General features: G+C 36.5%; 1 protein-coding gene across 4 annotated transcripts in view; it reads right to left on the bottom strand.

Moving 5' to 3' along the window:
- The window catches only part of ROBO2 (roundabout guidance receptor 2), a 417,793-nt gene that overhangs the window by 376,590 nt on the left and 24,566 nt on the right, over window positions 1–16,637 (bottom strand). For all 4 annotated transcript variants that reach the window (XM_035115776.2, XM_035115781.2, XM_060273643.1 and 1 more), the window contains exon 2: window positions 10,537–10,863. In XM_035115776.2, coding sequence (XP_034971667.2) covers window positions 10,537–10,863 — 327 coding nt within the window. The remainder of the gene's footprint in view (window positions 1–10,536; window positions 10,864–16,637) is intronic.

The following is a 16,637-nucleotide window of genomic DNA, read 5'->3' as shown; positions in this document are numbered from 1 at the left end:
TAACAAAGAACTGTGTAAGTACTTTCGCCTGTCCTAAAGTTTCCAACTTTCAGCTTCATTGGACGTCCCTGATTTCTAGTATCATAAGCGAAAGGGGAAAACTGGCCACTTTCTCCACAACATGCGTAATTTTATACAACTCCATCACATTCCCTCTTGTTTGCCTTTACTGTAAACTAAAGTCCCAAATGCTGTAATGTTTTCTCACTGGGGAGTCGTTCCATACATCCTACTTTACTGAGGACAGCTGCTTATTATGTGAAGAGCTGTCAAAGGATAGTCCTCTATTTGAAGTTGTCATTTATCTGAAGAGCTATTTAAAGTCTGATTTAAAGATAAAGTACCACAAGAAGCAGAAGTACGGACGTTGAAGCTGCCCATCAACAGCACCTGGGTAGCAGACAGAACAGGCAAACAGCTTACCTGTTTGCATTATGGTGAGATGTACTGTATTTCTATTTAAATTAAATCATTTCAAAATCTGGATCTACACATATAAATTAGCATGTGCAAATTCGATGTAAACCTTTTCCTTCTTTTCCTGTCTTTTTTGGTGATGCACTGAAAAAAGCTGAAGAAAGAGGAACTCACTTTAGGGATGAATGTGTTTCCTCTTGTGGAAAGATTTTTTTAAAAAAAATCATAATTTTCATAAATTGTTCTGTGCAAATCCCAAATTACCATGCACATGCTAGAAAAACACTTGAGTGAATTTAAAGGCTGTCAAGATAAATGGACCATCAGGTTTTCTTAATATTTTGTTACTTTACATTCATATAACAAAGCTCTATAAATTCTAAAGTTTTTAATATTCAAGCTCCCCCGACCTTTACACATTTTTCTCTACCAACTTCTAAAACATCTCCCATATGACAAAGTGAGCTGTAACCTCCAAAAACCCAAGCCTCAATAAATTTGCTCATCTCTAAGGTCCCATGAGACTGTTATTTTTGCTGGAACAAATGGACATGGCTACACTTCTGGAAGTTCTCTTGAATGTTAGTATCGTCAGAACTGACAAGAGATTTCCTTTGTGTATATATAAATGTTTCATTAAGATAGAAGAGAAGGGAGCGAAAACAATTGACGGAAGATGGTATAATAGGAAAAACAGCTTTGAGAGTCCAAACTGTTGAGAAAACTCTCATATTAAATACCAAAAACTATTTAAATAGGCAAGTCCTGGGTTTTAAGAAGTGTGATTTTTAAAAAGTGTATCTTATTTTCCACCTCAACTGGAGAAAAAAAAGGAATGCCTAAATATTTAATTAGAACAGTTACTACTTCATTTGTTTTTTAAGCAAGCACAATCACATTACTTGTTAGTCAGTTGTTATCAATAAACTTACAACACATTTAATAACAAACATAAATACATTATGCCATTTTATAAGTTCATACAAAACACCTACCATTCAATATATACACACACAAACCATTCCCCAAAGAAAATATGGTAAGGATGTTGAAAGGAAACCGTATTTATGCACCATTTTGAAATCAATAGGTCAGTCATCACATTAGTATCTATGGCTTTAAGACTTAACCCTGCTATTGTTCTCTGTGTCTATTATGTCCAACAAGAAGGAAATATCCAAGCAAGATGAGGGAATAAAATATTATGACTGCTTGCTAATGTGTCAAGGCCATTGTCTCTACTTGGACATGGCAGTGCAAGAATATTTAGCAACATGTATATCAAAGAACAACAATTCTACTCATTTAAGTGAATACTGTCAAATATTATCTATGGAAGTCATGGTAACGGCACCAGTTCTTTATATAACTCAGATATTTGCCTGTTACTTACTAGACAGAAACCACTGGCTCCAGTCATTCTGCATACTGAACAGGCATCATATATTTAATTATTCAAATATTGTGAAGTAACTCCCTACATGAAAAATGCAGAAGTTTTCATCTCTTGAGGTTACAAAAAAAGAGAGTGATAGAATTCTACTTTCTATAAACAATAGTAACTACTAATAATCAAATCCCATCAATGTCACCAACTTTACCCCAATGATTTCTGACAATTAGGAGTTCAATGTGCTTTGTTAGTATTTAGATCATGTAGTGTTTTGTAAATGGTTTGGAGTGCTGCTTCAAATGATTTTTTTTATCTCATCTGACATCATAAATTGTACAACATGTCTGAGGCATATGCCAACAATAGCCAGTATTTTAATTAATATTCAAATAGCACTTGCAGCACAGAGAGAACAGAGGTGTGGAAATGCAAATGTGTTAAATAATATGATGTGCTATCTTGATCGGCTATGCTGTTTTCTCAACTGACTAAAATTAGAAAAATACTGAGCATGCCAAAAGTACAAGGAACAGAGAACAACAGTAATCAACCTATACAACATCAGACTGTTAGAATAAAAGTGATATAAGATGCACTATAAGATGCCTATCTTTAAATACTCTCTCAAGAAGAATATGTAAATTTCAGTAGCTTTCCAAACTGTACAAAAAGTAGAAATTAACACAGCATGTCAGCCATGCCTTCTCTACAAAGTGTGAAGAGGATGTGTCTGCAAGTGTGCCTCCTGCCTTTCAAACATTACAGAAAATACATAGTTGGCATGTGGTGGAAATGTATCTGCTGTAATCTGAAACATTGTTAAAAATTAAACAATCCAAAATATATAGTAGAATAAAAAATATTTCTCAACAAAAATCATTGACATTGAAATGGGGCCAGTTCAAGCATGTTTAGCCCAGTGATGAATAATAGTTCACAAAGTTTTATTGTATCATAATGCTCTCTCACTGTCTCTCAATGTGCTATTGCAATAATTTATATTGGTTATGTATGCTGTCCTGGAAACTCTACTGAAGGATAGTATATACATCTTTTAAGTGGAGCGGGGAGAGAAACAAATCACCTGAGATGCTAGGAACTGAATCAAGAATTTCCTGCATGGAAAGTCTTTGCACTGCCACAAAGCTATGTCCCTCCTGCAAAAGGGTTGCAGTAATGTAACTGCAAAGTATGGCATAAGCAATCTTACACATTCGGTAAAAAAAAAAATGTGGTCATGTAAAAAGGGATAATAATAACAGATCCAAAAGCAATATTTCTAACCATATCAAATTCTCCACTCCAACAAACTTATTAGATCTACACTTCCCAAACTTGAAACTTCATTGAATTTACTTAACTGACTCCGTGGAGGTTATCTACTATATTCCAATCTCACCCCTTTTCAGCTTCACTTCCCATGCTCCTTCACCTCCACTCAATATAATATGGTTTGCATAAAGTTGAGTCTTATGAGATCACTTCTTCCTTTCCACAATTCCTGCTTTAACTTATACTTTGAGAAACCTTGATTTTAATGGTCTTTTAGAGATGTAAAATTGTTGCATCTAGCCAGCTAGTATCTATACTTCCGCATCTGAAAAACACACACACTGGATTTGGTTTTGCCACATGAATTATACTATATTTTTATTATTATTTTAAAAATACTTAGATTTTTAGGTACCTTTGATCAAATTTAATTTCATCAGCAATCTTATAGGATGGTTAGTCTATAATATGGTAGGTCTTTCCATCTAATCCTTATATTGGTACAAACTAGAGAGACATGAAACAAGATTAGACATATTGTGTGAAAAAAATGGTTCATGTTTTAGAGTGATGCCCTTGCTAAATTCAGTAAATGCCATAATCTCTTATTCTGACAGATAAAAGCATCAATTTACTTTAGATTTTAAAGCAAACAGGATCATTATGTTTGGAGAGTGGTCTAGAGCTTGCTATTTCAGCAATCTGTGACCTATAAATAATGCAAGACCATTTCCTCTCTTTAAATGAAATCAGGCAAGCACCCTGAAAGATGGTGGCCAAAAGACAGCCTTTAGCTATATTATTTTGTATCTTGACTAAATTAAAAATAAGGATATGTTTGTTATTTTATCAGCATCAAGCCTCGTTTTTTACTGGAAAAAGTGAATTTATATACATTGATCCTGATTTTTAATATGCTGTATGCAAACACAAAAAAGTAGTGAAGCCCTGCTGAATAAGTGACTTGTGTTTTGTTCCAAAAGAAAGGGTAGAAGGGATATGATCAGTTTTTTTCATGACTTTTGACCTTTGAACCACAACCTTCTTGCTACTAAAGCATTCAACACCTCATTTAATCTCTCTCCTCACTACACTGGCCCAGTGCTGAAAAAAGAAAAGGGAAAAAAATAATCTGGGGGCTTCATCAATTTTTCATGAATTTTCATTTAGGCCAGAGCCCCCTCTTACAGTGGTCGATAGATCAAGCGGCTGCCTCATATTTAACACCTGGGGCTACAGCTGCTATCTCTAGTACAGTACTGGAAACAACTCCGCCTGGATTAGAGATAGTGCTCTGGATCTGAGGCAGTCTCAGCCAGTGCTAGGTCCTAGGTACAGTATGTTCTCTCTCCTCTAAGTGCAGGTATGAATCTTACCTTTGCACCTTCTTCAAACTGTGTCTCATGATCGTTTCAACTGGATTTTAGTAAATTAAAGGTACTTATATATCAGTTAATGGTTGGAACAAGTCCTAGCCTTATTAAGGTTTATGCAGATTGTTCCTAAACAGATTGCAAATTCTTTAAAAGAAAATTGGAGGATTTTATTCCCTAAAACTGAAAATAATCTTTCAAGTAGGAATATGTAAAACTTTAAAAGAAAAAAAATCACAGGGATACTTGATCTATTACTAAAATGGAAGTATAACTGACTGGAAGGAATTTTTTTATTTTGTTTCGACTTCGTCAGACCAACACGGCTACCTACCTGTGACAGTTCTGGGCACTTAATAATCCATACAAAAGTGTGGATATGACTTTAAAAAGGACATGCAAAATGTTTGCCACAAAACATTATGAAAAAAGAAAAATAGGCACCACTAGCAAATTGTAATAAAAGTGGACTTCATGATTTGTAGGGTCCCATGAATCCTACCAGAACATACAACTGTATGTTGTTACCAGGGTGTGATACATCTACAAGATAATTGTTATACAGCGGGAGGGGGGGCAGGGTTGTCCTTGCATATGGATCAATGTTATATTTCCTCATGAGAAGGGTGTTGGAATTGTATAAGAAACTGCTACAGAAGAGGGACTATGAGCGACATCATGGAAAGAGAATTTCTATGATTAAGGTGAAACTGTGAAGCTCTTGTTATTTTTGCTATAGAATAGCTGCATGTTGTTTAAGTCATCTTGTTATATTTATAGTACAGTATCAGAATGTGGCTTATTGGTTTGTTACTATATTTGCTACTGCTTTGCTGTGTTATTATGAAATTGTTTTGCAGTGTTTATTTGAAATGTATTCCTGTTCTCTTTGTTGGAATCTGCTTTGAGCATTCTTTTTTGTGGAGAAGTGGCTTGCAAATAAATTGAATGAATGCATTATTTGGCTTGTTTTAATCTCCAAACTGGAATAAGTTCCTAGATTGATTTTCCCCTTCCTTAGCAGCTCTCAAAGAACCAGAACAACCCTCTTGTGCTGCCAGTAGGGTATCAGCTTTCTTCTTTCCCTTTCTTCGCTGTGGTAGAACATGCTGTGCAGTGCATTATGACTGAAAAAGCGGTTTACCATTGGGAGTACTTTGGGGGATGAGATTTGGGTGCAGAAGGGTGTTTCTTCATTTCATCAGATTGGCTTGAGAGATAAACTGATGGGTTTCAAATTTGTTCTAGAAACAAATCTGTTCATTTCTGAGTCACTCTGAGGAGAACTTGAGGGAGTTTACCCTTCTTTTATTACAAGATATTGAACATATAAGTTACAAGTTATTGAACATATAAAGAAAATAGGGCATAAAGCTTTGGGGACAGGTAGCTTCAGATGGGGGAAAGGGACAAAATCCCTCTCTGCTACATCCTGGACCTGATCTACATTAGGGGCCCCATGTTACAGTACTTAAAAAAATAAGAGATTAATAGCCATGGAATTCAAACATGTGTCTGTTGTGCCTAGTTTTAGTTTTATTCATTCTCTTTCAATTAGTAACTATTCCCAGCAAACCTTTCTTTACTTTCCTTGCAGCATATTATTTATTTAGCGCCAACAGTCAATTAAGGATATTTTTTCCCATATTCTACTTACTATTTATTAAGGTTACAATGATATGTACATGTACGTCAGAGCAAGTTCTGTTGAGGTCAATTGAATTTATTTCTAAACATATAAACATAGGACTGCAGAACAAGCTTATCCAAAATTAAGCTTAAAACAAGCCAAAAATATCAGGTGAATGTAATCTTTATTGTGGTCCAAAAACCCGTAACATAGAATCAGAATAAAATGCAGATTCATACAGACAACCCCCGGAAGAGGGAGACCAAGACAATATTTGTTTAGTCTTAAGTATGATGATCTTCTATACGTATGACTACCGACAGAAACTTTGCCATGGCCACTGTGATATCATTAGACTTGTCGCCCAGAAGATAGTAGGCTTCAGATTTACCCGGCCGATTTGCCAGTAGGGGTTTAATCAATAGATCCCTAGCTTGCTCATATTGCTCGCAATGTAGTAGGATATGCCTCATACAATTGACACCCTGAGAGCCTATTTTGATAAGGGATGCCTCTCAGTCTGCCATTTAGCACTTCTGATGGAAATACATTTAATCTGGCTTTGGTAAAGAGATGCCGATAAGTTGGTACAGACAGATTTCTAAGATATGCAGGTATCTGAAAATCGTACCTGTAATGAATTCCTACTGCTATCGGGTCACAGATAACATGAGATTGAGATCGGAGATCGCTATGTGATATGTGATTGCCTCAAAGATTCAAGGGTGGTATCATAGCCCAGATGGTACAAGAGAGAAGGTGGAATTCTAATCAAAGTGGCTTTTCTGACCATAGTTTTCATCCATGAGCTGATAAACTTCTCCTTGTTTAGGTGTGGGAGTAACTCCTTCCCTAGGCCAAAGACAGAGATCTTGAGCCAATATTTCAGGGCAGCCCACCATGCTTTAGTTGAGAGGGGGCATATCAGGTGAATGAGAAAATGTCTGAATTGTATGAAAACTGAAGGTGGGGTGATTTATAATCAGTAGAAAAAAATCATGCACCACAAATCATGCACCCTGTATTATTTATAAAGATTCCTTAAATAAATTATTTTTTAGTCAATTCTCTCTTAAGTATCTAGGATAGAGACAATACTTCAGACTCCGTAACTCTACCTCCAAAAGTGGTAATTAATCTAGTATACTACTAAATTTTATCTGAATCTATATATGTAGTAAATGTGCAAATTTCCGTTTATTCTAAAATCAATGGCTTGGGTCCAAATACATCTTGTGTGAGTGGAAAGGCATTTCTACTCAAACAAGGTTTCTCCTGATTTATGCTGATGCAGCTCCCTATGCCACATCTGACACTGTTGTGGTGTGGATGTTCACAGGTGGTACATGGCATTGCAATGAAGAGGATGGGAAAAATTCTGGTACCCTTCATGAAACCAAACCAAAGTTTTCAATAGAAGCACTCTGTTATCTGTGAAAGTTTGTAACCCAATTCCATCAATCTTAATGGAACATCTTAACATAAACATTCCACCATTTATCTTAAAGGAAAGGCAAACAGCCTCTCAATTTAAATAGCTAGGAATCTTACCTTTAAGACCCAAAGAGTTTAACTGGTAAATGCAAACTATGAAACTTCAAAGCTATAAAAACTGTAAAGTAATGTAGTATGGTACATGATCACATTTCAAAAACTCTTCTCTATAGTTTTTGCCTTAGATTTCATGTTCTCTGATCTTTGGTGTGTGTTTTTTTATTATTTGTCTACAGTGAATCCCAGGTTTTTTTTCCTCCCCAAGGACTTTTTTAAAACTGACTTGCAGTTCATGCATGACCTACCACCAGCTGCAGTGGTTAAGAATTTAACTCAGGAGATTGCACATATTGTAACTGGAGACTCACAGCAGTCTCTGAAGAAGAGATCAGTGATATTCAATATAATAAAGTATACTTTTATGTTTTCAAAAAACAAGCAGTTTTTCTGGCATGTGAGGAAAGGCTAGATCAAAGAGCTAAATAATTCTTAGTTTATTAACACATGAATTTATGGAGTAAAACCAAATTTAGTTAAAAATTATAAGATGATGATGGCGATGATGATAGTGATAATATATTGATATGTTTAACTTTTACACTACCCATTTATTACAATCATCTAAATTCATAAATTAGTAATCATTGAGTAGTGAGAAAATGTGATCAACGGTGCTTCTTATGTATATCAACAAGGTACCCTTTGGGGAAGGATGAATGCCCTCAAAATGAATAAAATTCCCATATTTATTTATATTTTGAGAGGATTCCCACTTTTTATATACAGATCATATTCCCAAAAGTTAAACTCCCTGTTTAGAAAGTGTTTGGGGGGAATCAACAATACCGAGTATATCCTTGTAAAGAATGAAGTTACAAATTAAAGAAGGTGGTTTTGGAATTCCGAATTTGGAACTATATCACTCTGCCTATTTATTGACAAGTACTAAATATAAGAAACCACTTTTGGTCTTAATTTTCTGATGTGGGCAACCCTAGAATATACACACCTTTAGTAGGTTAGACAATAGTAGGATCAAAATATTTGAAATCCCAGGTGACTCTGGAAACAACTAAGTCGGTTGAGAAGGATATGGAATATATTGTCCATCAAAAACAAATTTGATCCATTCTCACATGCCAAACTTACTTTGTGGGGAAACCCTACTCTAAAAATTGGGGGGAGGATATGGTGACATGGAAAATTTGGGTGGAAGCACGTGTGTTGACTTTGGACCAACTGATGAGGAAGATGAATTTTATACCAATGATGTTTTAATATCCTCTATCAGATGCAACTCAATGGCAATATCTTCAGTTACAACCTCTAGCAAGTGATTTTGGGCCAGCAGCCCTCTCAGCTTTTGAGACACCTGATATATTGGAACAATTTGATAACTCATTTGAAACTTAAGAGCCAGTAGTTACTTATTTATAGATATTTATTAATGATCAATAAGTTTCATATGCGGACTAAGAAATGGCTGGAATAAAGAAGTGTAACTTTCAATATTACCTAGATAGTGGGGAAGGTATCAATGGACCTTAAATTGAGATTTACACAACAAAAAATAATAATCAGGATTTACTTGACTCCTTTACGTTTGTATAAAAAAGGACTAAGGTAGCTCTGTGCTGGAGATGTGGCAAGGACAGTGCCTCTTTGCAACACATGTTCGTACAATGTTCTAAACTAAATTTCGGCAGAAAGTGCTAGACTGTATAAGTCCAGTGGAGCACCTACTGCATAGACGTTAACAATGGGACAATGAAAAAGGATTATATGCACCCTAATGGTGGCCAAGATATTGATGAAATGAAGCAATAAAGATATGATCTTGTATGGCCACTGCACTGAATACATGTGCATATAAAAGACTAAGTACTACATATATAAGCACTTCTTTTCAGCATTCCCACATAATTCATGGGTAATTCAAATTCAACAGATTAAAATATATAGGAATGCTTAATAGAAAGATATGATCCCCTTTAATCAATGAATTGACAATATGACAACACTCACAACTTATGAACTAACTGCTTATATAGGCATACTTCTTTTCGTGTGTGTGTGTGTGTGTGTGTGTGTGTGTGTGTGTGTGTGTGTGTGTGTAGACTGCTTATATATGTAGACTAATACAAGTCTACCACACAGATAGACAAAAATCACCAAGGCTGACAAGAATAAATTTCACACACTTTAAATAAAAATGCTATTTTTATCCCAGCAATCGCCTGATAATCTGAGAATTTTATGTTACTCAACATCTCACATAAGTCAAAATCTATTCCAAGGTACATACTGAAAATCCTCTCTGCTTAATTCTTCCTTTACAATTAGGTTCTTAACCTTGGCTGGATAATGCACATAATCAATAGAGGAAACAGATTAAAAAAAACCTAAAGTCAATTCTACTCGGTGCAAACAGTGGTTATCAAAAACACCATAGATGCCTTCAGTGTCAACTTTTTAAAAAGCGACTGCTTATATATTGTCACATGCCACACGCACAATGTACTGAATATAGTATGAGCATATGAAGGCTCTGAAATTTCCAACAATACATGGGAAAACTTGACAAGATGTCTTGATAAAAAGAAATAAATAGGCAGTGATGCATATATAAAATGACAGCTATATTTTGACATTAGGCGCAACAAAGCCAAATTCAAAAGGACATTATACTTGAAGGCACCATTCATGATTACATGAACCACAACATATCTTAGTGCCAATTGTACATTTGTATGACCACTGCACTGAATACATGTGCATATAAAAGACTAAGTAATAGGCACACTTCTTTTCAGCATTCCCACATAATTTATGGGTAATTCAGATTTAACAGATTAAAGTATATAGGAATGCTTAATGGAAAATGTCCTTATTTCTTTTGTGAATCAAAGTAACTACACATTATCTCATGACATTAATATAGTGTAGGGGTTACTTACGTGCTACTTCCAGCGAAGCATTACGACTCACAGCTTCTCCTAGATAGTTCCTTGCAACACATACATAACTTCCTTCATCTGGTTTACTCCTGCGTCCATGTACAATTCGTAAGAAAAATAAAGATCCACTAGGGAGCAGCATGCGGTGTGAGCGGGGATCATCTTTGTCAGTCTCCACACGCTCTCCATCTTTATACCACTCAATAGTGGGAGTTGGCCTTCCTTCAGCTTTGCAGTTCAGAGTCGTTGGCTCTCCTTTAGAAACGATTACATCTGACGGATGCTCTACAATTCGAGGTGGAAAGTCCTCCTGGCGAAGACGAGATCCTAGTGACAAAGTGCAAGAAAGGAAAATCATTAGCAAGTTATTTTTAAAAACTCACTATTTTCTCTAAAGCATTTCTACACTAGAAATAAAACAGATGCTTTCAAGAATATTTAAGGCTGAAAATCTGGCCTGCAAACACTTTCATGGGAGTAAGTACCACAGAATTCAACATGTCTGACATCTGAATACAGTCGTACCTCGTTTTGCGGCCAGGATCTGTTCCAGAGCTCTGGCTACTAGCCGAAAAGAACGCAGGGCAAAGCGCTGCGTTTGCGCACAGAGTGGTTTGCACTTCTGCGCATGCAGCAAACCCCAAAAGTAACCCATTTCAATACTTCCGGGTTTGCCACAGACGTTCCCCGGAATGGACCCTAGACAAAGCGGACATTTGCGGAGGTATTACTGTAGCTGTGCTCAGGACTGCACTAATTTGCCACATTGATACAATCATACACAAATGCCTCAAGGTCAGAAAGTTGCTCACAGGTATAAAACAACAAATTTGTGTATATATTTGTGAATAGGGAAAACTATATACAAAGCAAACAATCACTAGCTGTTCTCATTATTAATTATACAACCCACTTTCCCCAGCAACCCTCTTTATAGTCTATTTCCTCACATATCCCTGTAACTAATACATGATAGAAACTAGACAGCAACTTCATAGCAGTCTCTCCCAAACATCAGAGACTAGGAATAAGTGGTGGTCTCAGATACTACTATATTATTTCTAATAAATATTTGGTATTGGACTCTGTTTTCTGAATAATGCTAGGAATATTTTAAGTGACTTCAACTAAGAATCACATTTTTTACTGATATTTGAAATATGTATTGTTCATATATCCTTGCGGACTATGGGCTAGCCTAATCATCAAGCTTATTGTAAGGTGCATTAACTTGATATGCACACCCTAGCTGTTGCTAACCAACTCTCTATCAAGACTCTTATTTTGAAAGGAATGAAATTTGCAGCACTGTTATCACACTTTTGCAGGATACTAAAAAACAACCCACCACACTCATTTGCTATACAAGCAAGAATCTGCACTTATACACAAAAGCAGTGAGATTACACATGAATGGCAAAAATAAATTGTTATGTTTTAACACTTATTTATAACTTACTCTTGCAGCCTGAAATGTGAACTATGTAAACTGTTCTCATTGCATATTTCATTTACGGAAACTCAAACACATTATTTTTTGTTAAATGTATACTAAAAAGCATTGCAAGTGGCTGTGCATCATGCCAATTCAAATACTTAACCTGTATCAGAGAGAAAAGGTAACCATTTTATTCATTCTAATAAACTGCTTTTAAAAACCTTCATGCATTTCCAATTTATTTGATAAAACTTTGGTTTATTAAGCTTCCTTATTGGTGACATCTTCTGGAAACCAGAGGTCCAATACATCTTAACAGCAATAACAAAAAGCAAGTTAATGTGACCATAACTTCACATATTTTTCTAAAATATAATTAGATTCAATTATACTTAATCACAAGGGCAGATTGGCTCAAACATCTAGAAATAGACTTAAGGCATGCCCACTTGTCGCATCAAGGCTAAAATTAATGTTTTCTGAGTGGCTGTAACAGTTTTGGGAGAAATAGTACTTATTCATTCATACATACCGATTCTAGACAACCCATTCACCAAAGTTCCCTGGGCTGATTACTAATATATGTGCAATCCATACAGCATCATAAAAAATCTTATGAGCTATATGAGAACTGATATTGCATGTTTAGAGTAGTCGTTACAGTTGGAAAATGCTGCCAGTCTGGTCAATACAAATATACCTTTTCTTCTCATAGGTTGAGTTCTGAAAAAAACAGCCTACACTGATGTAATGAACTGGCAGGACAGCGGCGAGGAGGAAGGGGATCTTAGTGAGCCGGGGCTAGGGCACCAGGGCAAGTAGGGGATGGAGAAGGAAATTCTCACGGTGATGGAGAATGGCGAGGGGATGGGTCTCGGTGCACAGGAACCAAAGCAGCAAGACGCATCACCAGAGCCAGTGGGCTCCCAGTCTCCCACGAACACAGCAGGCTCTAAGGCAGGCATCCCCAAACTGTGGCCATCCAGATGTTTTGGCCTACAACTCCCATGATCCCTAGCTAACAGGACCAGTGGTCGGGGATGATGGGAACTGTAGTCCAAAACATCTGGAGGGTCAAAGTTTGGGAGTGCCTGCTCTAAGGTATAGGGAGGAGCAAATTTGCATGTGCAAGAGAGGCCCTACTAACATACATAACAAACGGCCTCGGTCCAGTATACCTGAAGGAGCGTCTCCATCGCTCTGCCCGGACACTGAGGTCCAGTGCCGAGGGACTTCTGGCGGTTCCCTCGCCAAGTTACAGGGAACCAGGCAGAGGGCCTTCTCGGTAGTGGCACCCGCCCTGTGGAACACCCTCCCACCAGATGTCAAAAAGAAAAACAACTACCAGACTTTTGGAGGACACCTGAAGGCAGCCCTGTTTAGGGAAGCTTTTAATCTTTAAGAAATTAGTGTATTTTAATATTTCTTTGGAAGCCGCCCAGAGTGGCTGGGAAAACCCAGCCAGATGGGCGGGGTATAAATAATAAATTTTATTATTATTATTATTATTATTATTATTATTATTATTATACACACTTCATTCAAACTTCAATTCATTAATGCAGAAATTCATCAACTGAATGTTGTTACAAATTAAAAATGTGAATCTCTCCATCCCCATCCTCATGTAAACACTTTTACTGATAAGAGCCTTCTTCCATGCCAACTCTTTCCTTCCTGCTCCAAACCTGAGGGGGGGAAATAAACTTGAAGATGCCTTTTTGTTCCATTTTGTATCCAAAGGTAGCAGATGGCTTGCCTTCAGGGTGAAACTACTATGTTTCCTTCCAACAATAAAAGCCACATGCAACCAAAGTAGACAGTTTTCACTTGAAATCAACATCAACATATCTTTCAAATATGCCTCTTTCACACTGATGTTGCATGCTGAACTGGAGTGTTTTGGTTTTGTTGTGTATGTTTGCTGCCCTGTTTTACTAATGTAGCAGGATATAGTTAAGCTGTAAACCTATACCCACTTACCTGGCAGTAAATCCTATTGAAAATAGCAGTTCAACTTTAAATAAATGTAAATAACTGATTTTTAAATTAACTGGTAAATCACACAAGCAGGTAATAAAGTTACCTGAATGGTTCTTTTCAGAATGGCACATTCATCATGCACTGGCTACAGCATCAAGTGGTGAATTCCACATGTGAAATTTTCATGGATAAAACATATGTCTTATCCAAAGTTAACTGTATGGATATGTATTATCAAAAGTCAACTTTTCAAATGTCACACTTCACATGTCCAGATGAAAGACATTAAATAATGGCTATACTTCTGGAAAGTATACCTTATGATAGGGAACCAACCAATGAAACGCTGAGTACCAGTGAAACAATACACTTATGGAACAGGAATCTACACAGTGAACTCTACTGTGGAAAACTGTAGAAGCAGGGGTGCTAAGTGTTAAGTTGATATCAGCAAAGTATTGGAGTTAAGAGCTGAATATTTTTCCCAACACTGAAAGTCACTATCACAGTAATGCATTTTCTAGTCAAAAGAACCAACTGTTGTTGTTTAGTCATTTAGTCGTGTCCAACTCTTTGTGACCCCATGGACTAGAGCATTCCAGGCACTCCTGTCTTCCACTGTCTCCCGCAGTTTGGTCAGACTCATGTTCGTAGCTTCGAGAACACTGTCCAACCAGCTCATCCTCTGTCGTGCCCTTCTCCTTGTGCGCTCAATATGTAACCAACTGTTACATATTAGTAAAGACAATAGTGTGCTAGGTAGAAGACAGTATATAGTTCAGGAAGATATAAAGTAACTTTTGAGTATTTGACAGTGCTCAACAATGAGTGCATCTCTAATATGGAGGCACTACAACTTTACTGTGAATCATATTTATGCCTAAATTAGCTCAGATTACAGATCCCATTCAGTATCTGGCAGAATGCTCATCTGATGCCACTATTTAAAAATATCATTAGCATTACAAAGAGATTTCTAGATATAGTTCTGTATGTGATTCAGAGAAAACTCTCATGTTTTTTGCTACAGTAAAACTGCCTTCATGTGCTGGTTCTGTGCTTCCCAGAAAACTCTATGTGGTGATTGTGGGAATCAGAATGCTGAATGATATCACCTTTAATCATTTCTGATGTTGCTATGATGACAAGCCAATATTGCCAGCTTCCTCAGGAGCCAGGACCTGGGGTAACAAGTACTGCATTTCTTTATTCAGTCTGGAACCACCATCCTTCTTCTTCTCTTTTCACAGTCAAGGTGATTCTTTCTTGCTGAATACGCCCTCCCACCACTGCCTGTTCAATATAAACCCAGTTATTTATTCTTTTGGCCTGTAATGCTCAACTCTTAACACTCATTTCTGCCATCAGGATTAAATGGAATGCCCTTGGGCCTGATGACAGAACACACACACTGATTCACTATGCCAACTCTTGGCACTTGTTTAGACAGTACTTACTGATTTTTCCTCAGCTCTCCTGCTTCATTGAGTTACAGTCAAGGTTGGCAGATACCAGGAATGTCACATGTAATAACTTCAATTTGAAAGCACTAGTATAGTGTCTCCCTGGAGTTTTTGATGAATGTTCCAGGTTACAATTTCTATTTCACTAAGCACATCAGATTTCTCTGAAGAATGACAATAATCTTACTTATATAGCATGCTATGTATAACATTTCTTTTTTCTAAGCCTAGTATCTTGTTTGTTCTGTTCAAAAGGTGACACCATTTCATACATCTTCTAGGTCAATGTTTTTTTTCTTAATTTTTAATTGACTTAATATCTTTTCTGCTTCCATTAATGTACACCACAATGCCATCACAAAGCAGAAATTGTATAATGCTTCAGTGTACAGCTATGACAAAGCTTCCTTTAAAAGCTTTTACCCATGGTGTGATTTATTTAATCCATTTTGTTCCACCATGAGCAGCACTGCACAAGGACACAGGAATGAAAGGTGACAGACTAGGAAAGCAGTCTTCATGTTGTTTACCACCATGGCAATAAATCTGTGAATAAGATCTAAAAGTAGTAGTAAAGCAAAAGGGATAGGCTGAGGAAACAGATGGTACCATTTCAGGTCATAAACATTAATTGACTGCATATTTTCAGTAAGCATAATGCATGCTGTCTGTTTCTGCCCCCAAATAAAATAACAATATTTAAACTTTTCACAATTCACATATGTTGCATGCAACTGAAGCTAAGGGGATCAATGATGATGGCAGATCATTGTCTCAAACAAGATTAAGATAGTCCTGCAGGTCTTCAAAAATATGGGAGCACTTTTGACCAATATTCTTTATTTTAACACACTGGCACTATCTTAACCAAATAAAAGATACTAATTTGAACTTTCAAAAGGTAAAATTTCAGAATTAAAGTAAAGCCATACTATATAATGACAGAGGTAATTTTATTCTCCTTCTCAAGAGCCTGTTTATGATTTATCAATGAAGGAATGTAGTAAAAGATTAGAGAATATTTCATTTTGCATTGTCCACATTCCATATGTAATTTCATTGTGATATGAGCTTAATTCAATATGCATTAATGGGAAAATGAATGACTCTTTATTCACATTGCTCACACATTGGTGAAGTTTACAAGTTGCATTAAACCATAGGTCGCGCAAGCCTAGCTTATTATGTTGTCCAAACCTAGGCTCACATTTTGTTGC

The sequence above is a fragment of the Zootoca vivipara genome, chromosome 4, assembly GCF_963506605.1.
Source record: "Zootoca vivipara chromosome 4, rZooViv1.1, whole genome shotgun sequence".
Classification (NCBI taxonomy): Eukaryota; Metazoa; Chordata; class Lepidosauria; order Squamata; family Lacertidae; genus Zootoca; species Zootoca vivipara.
Note: the sequence above shows the minus strand (reverse complement) of the source record. Positions and strands in the feature narration are given on the sequence as shown.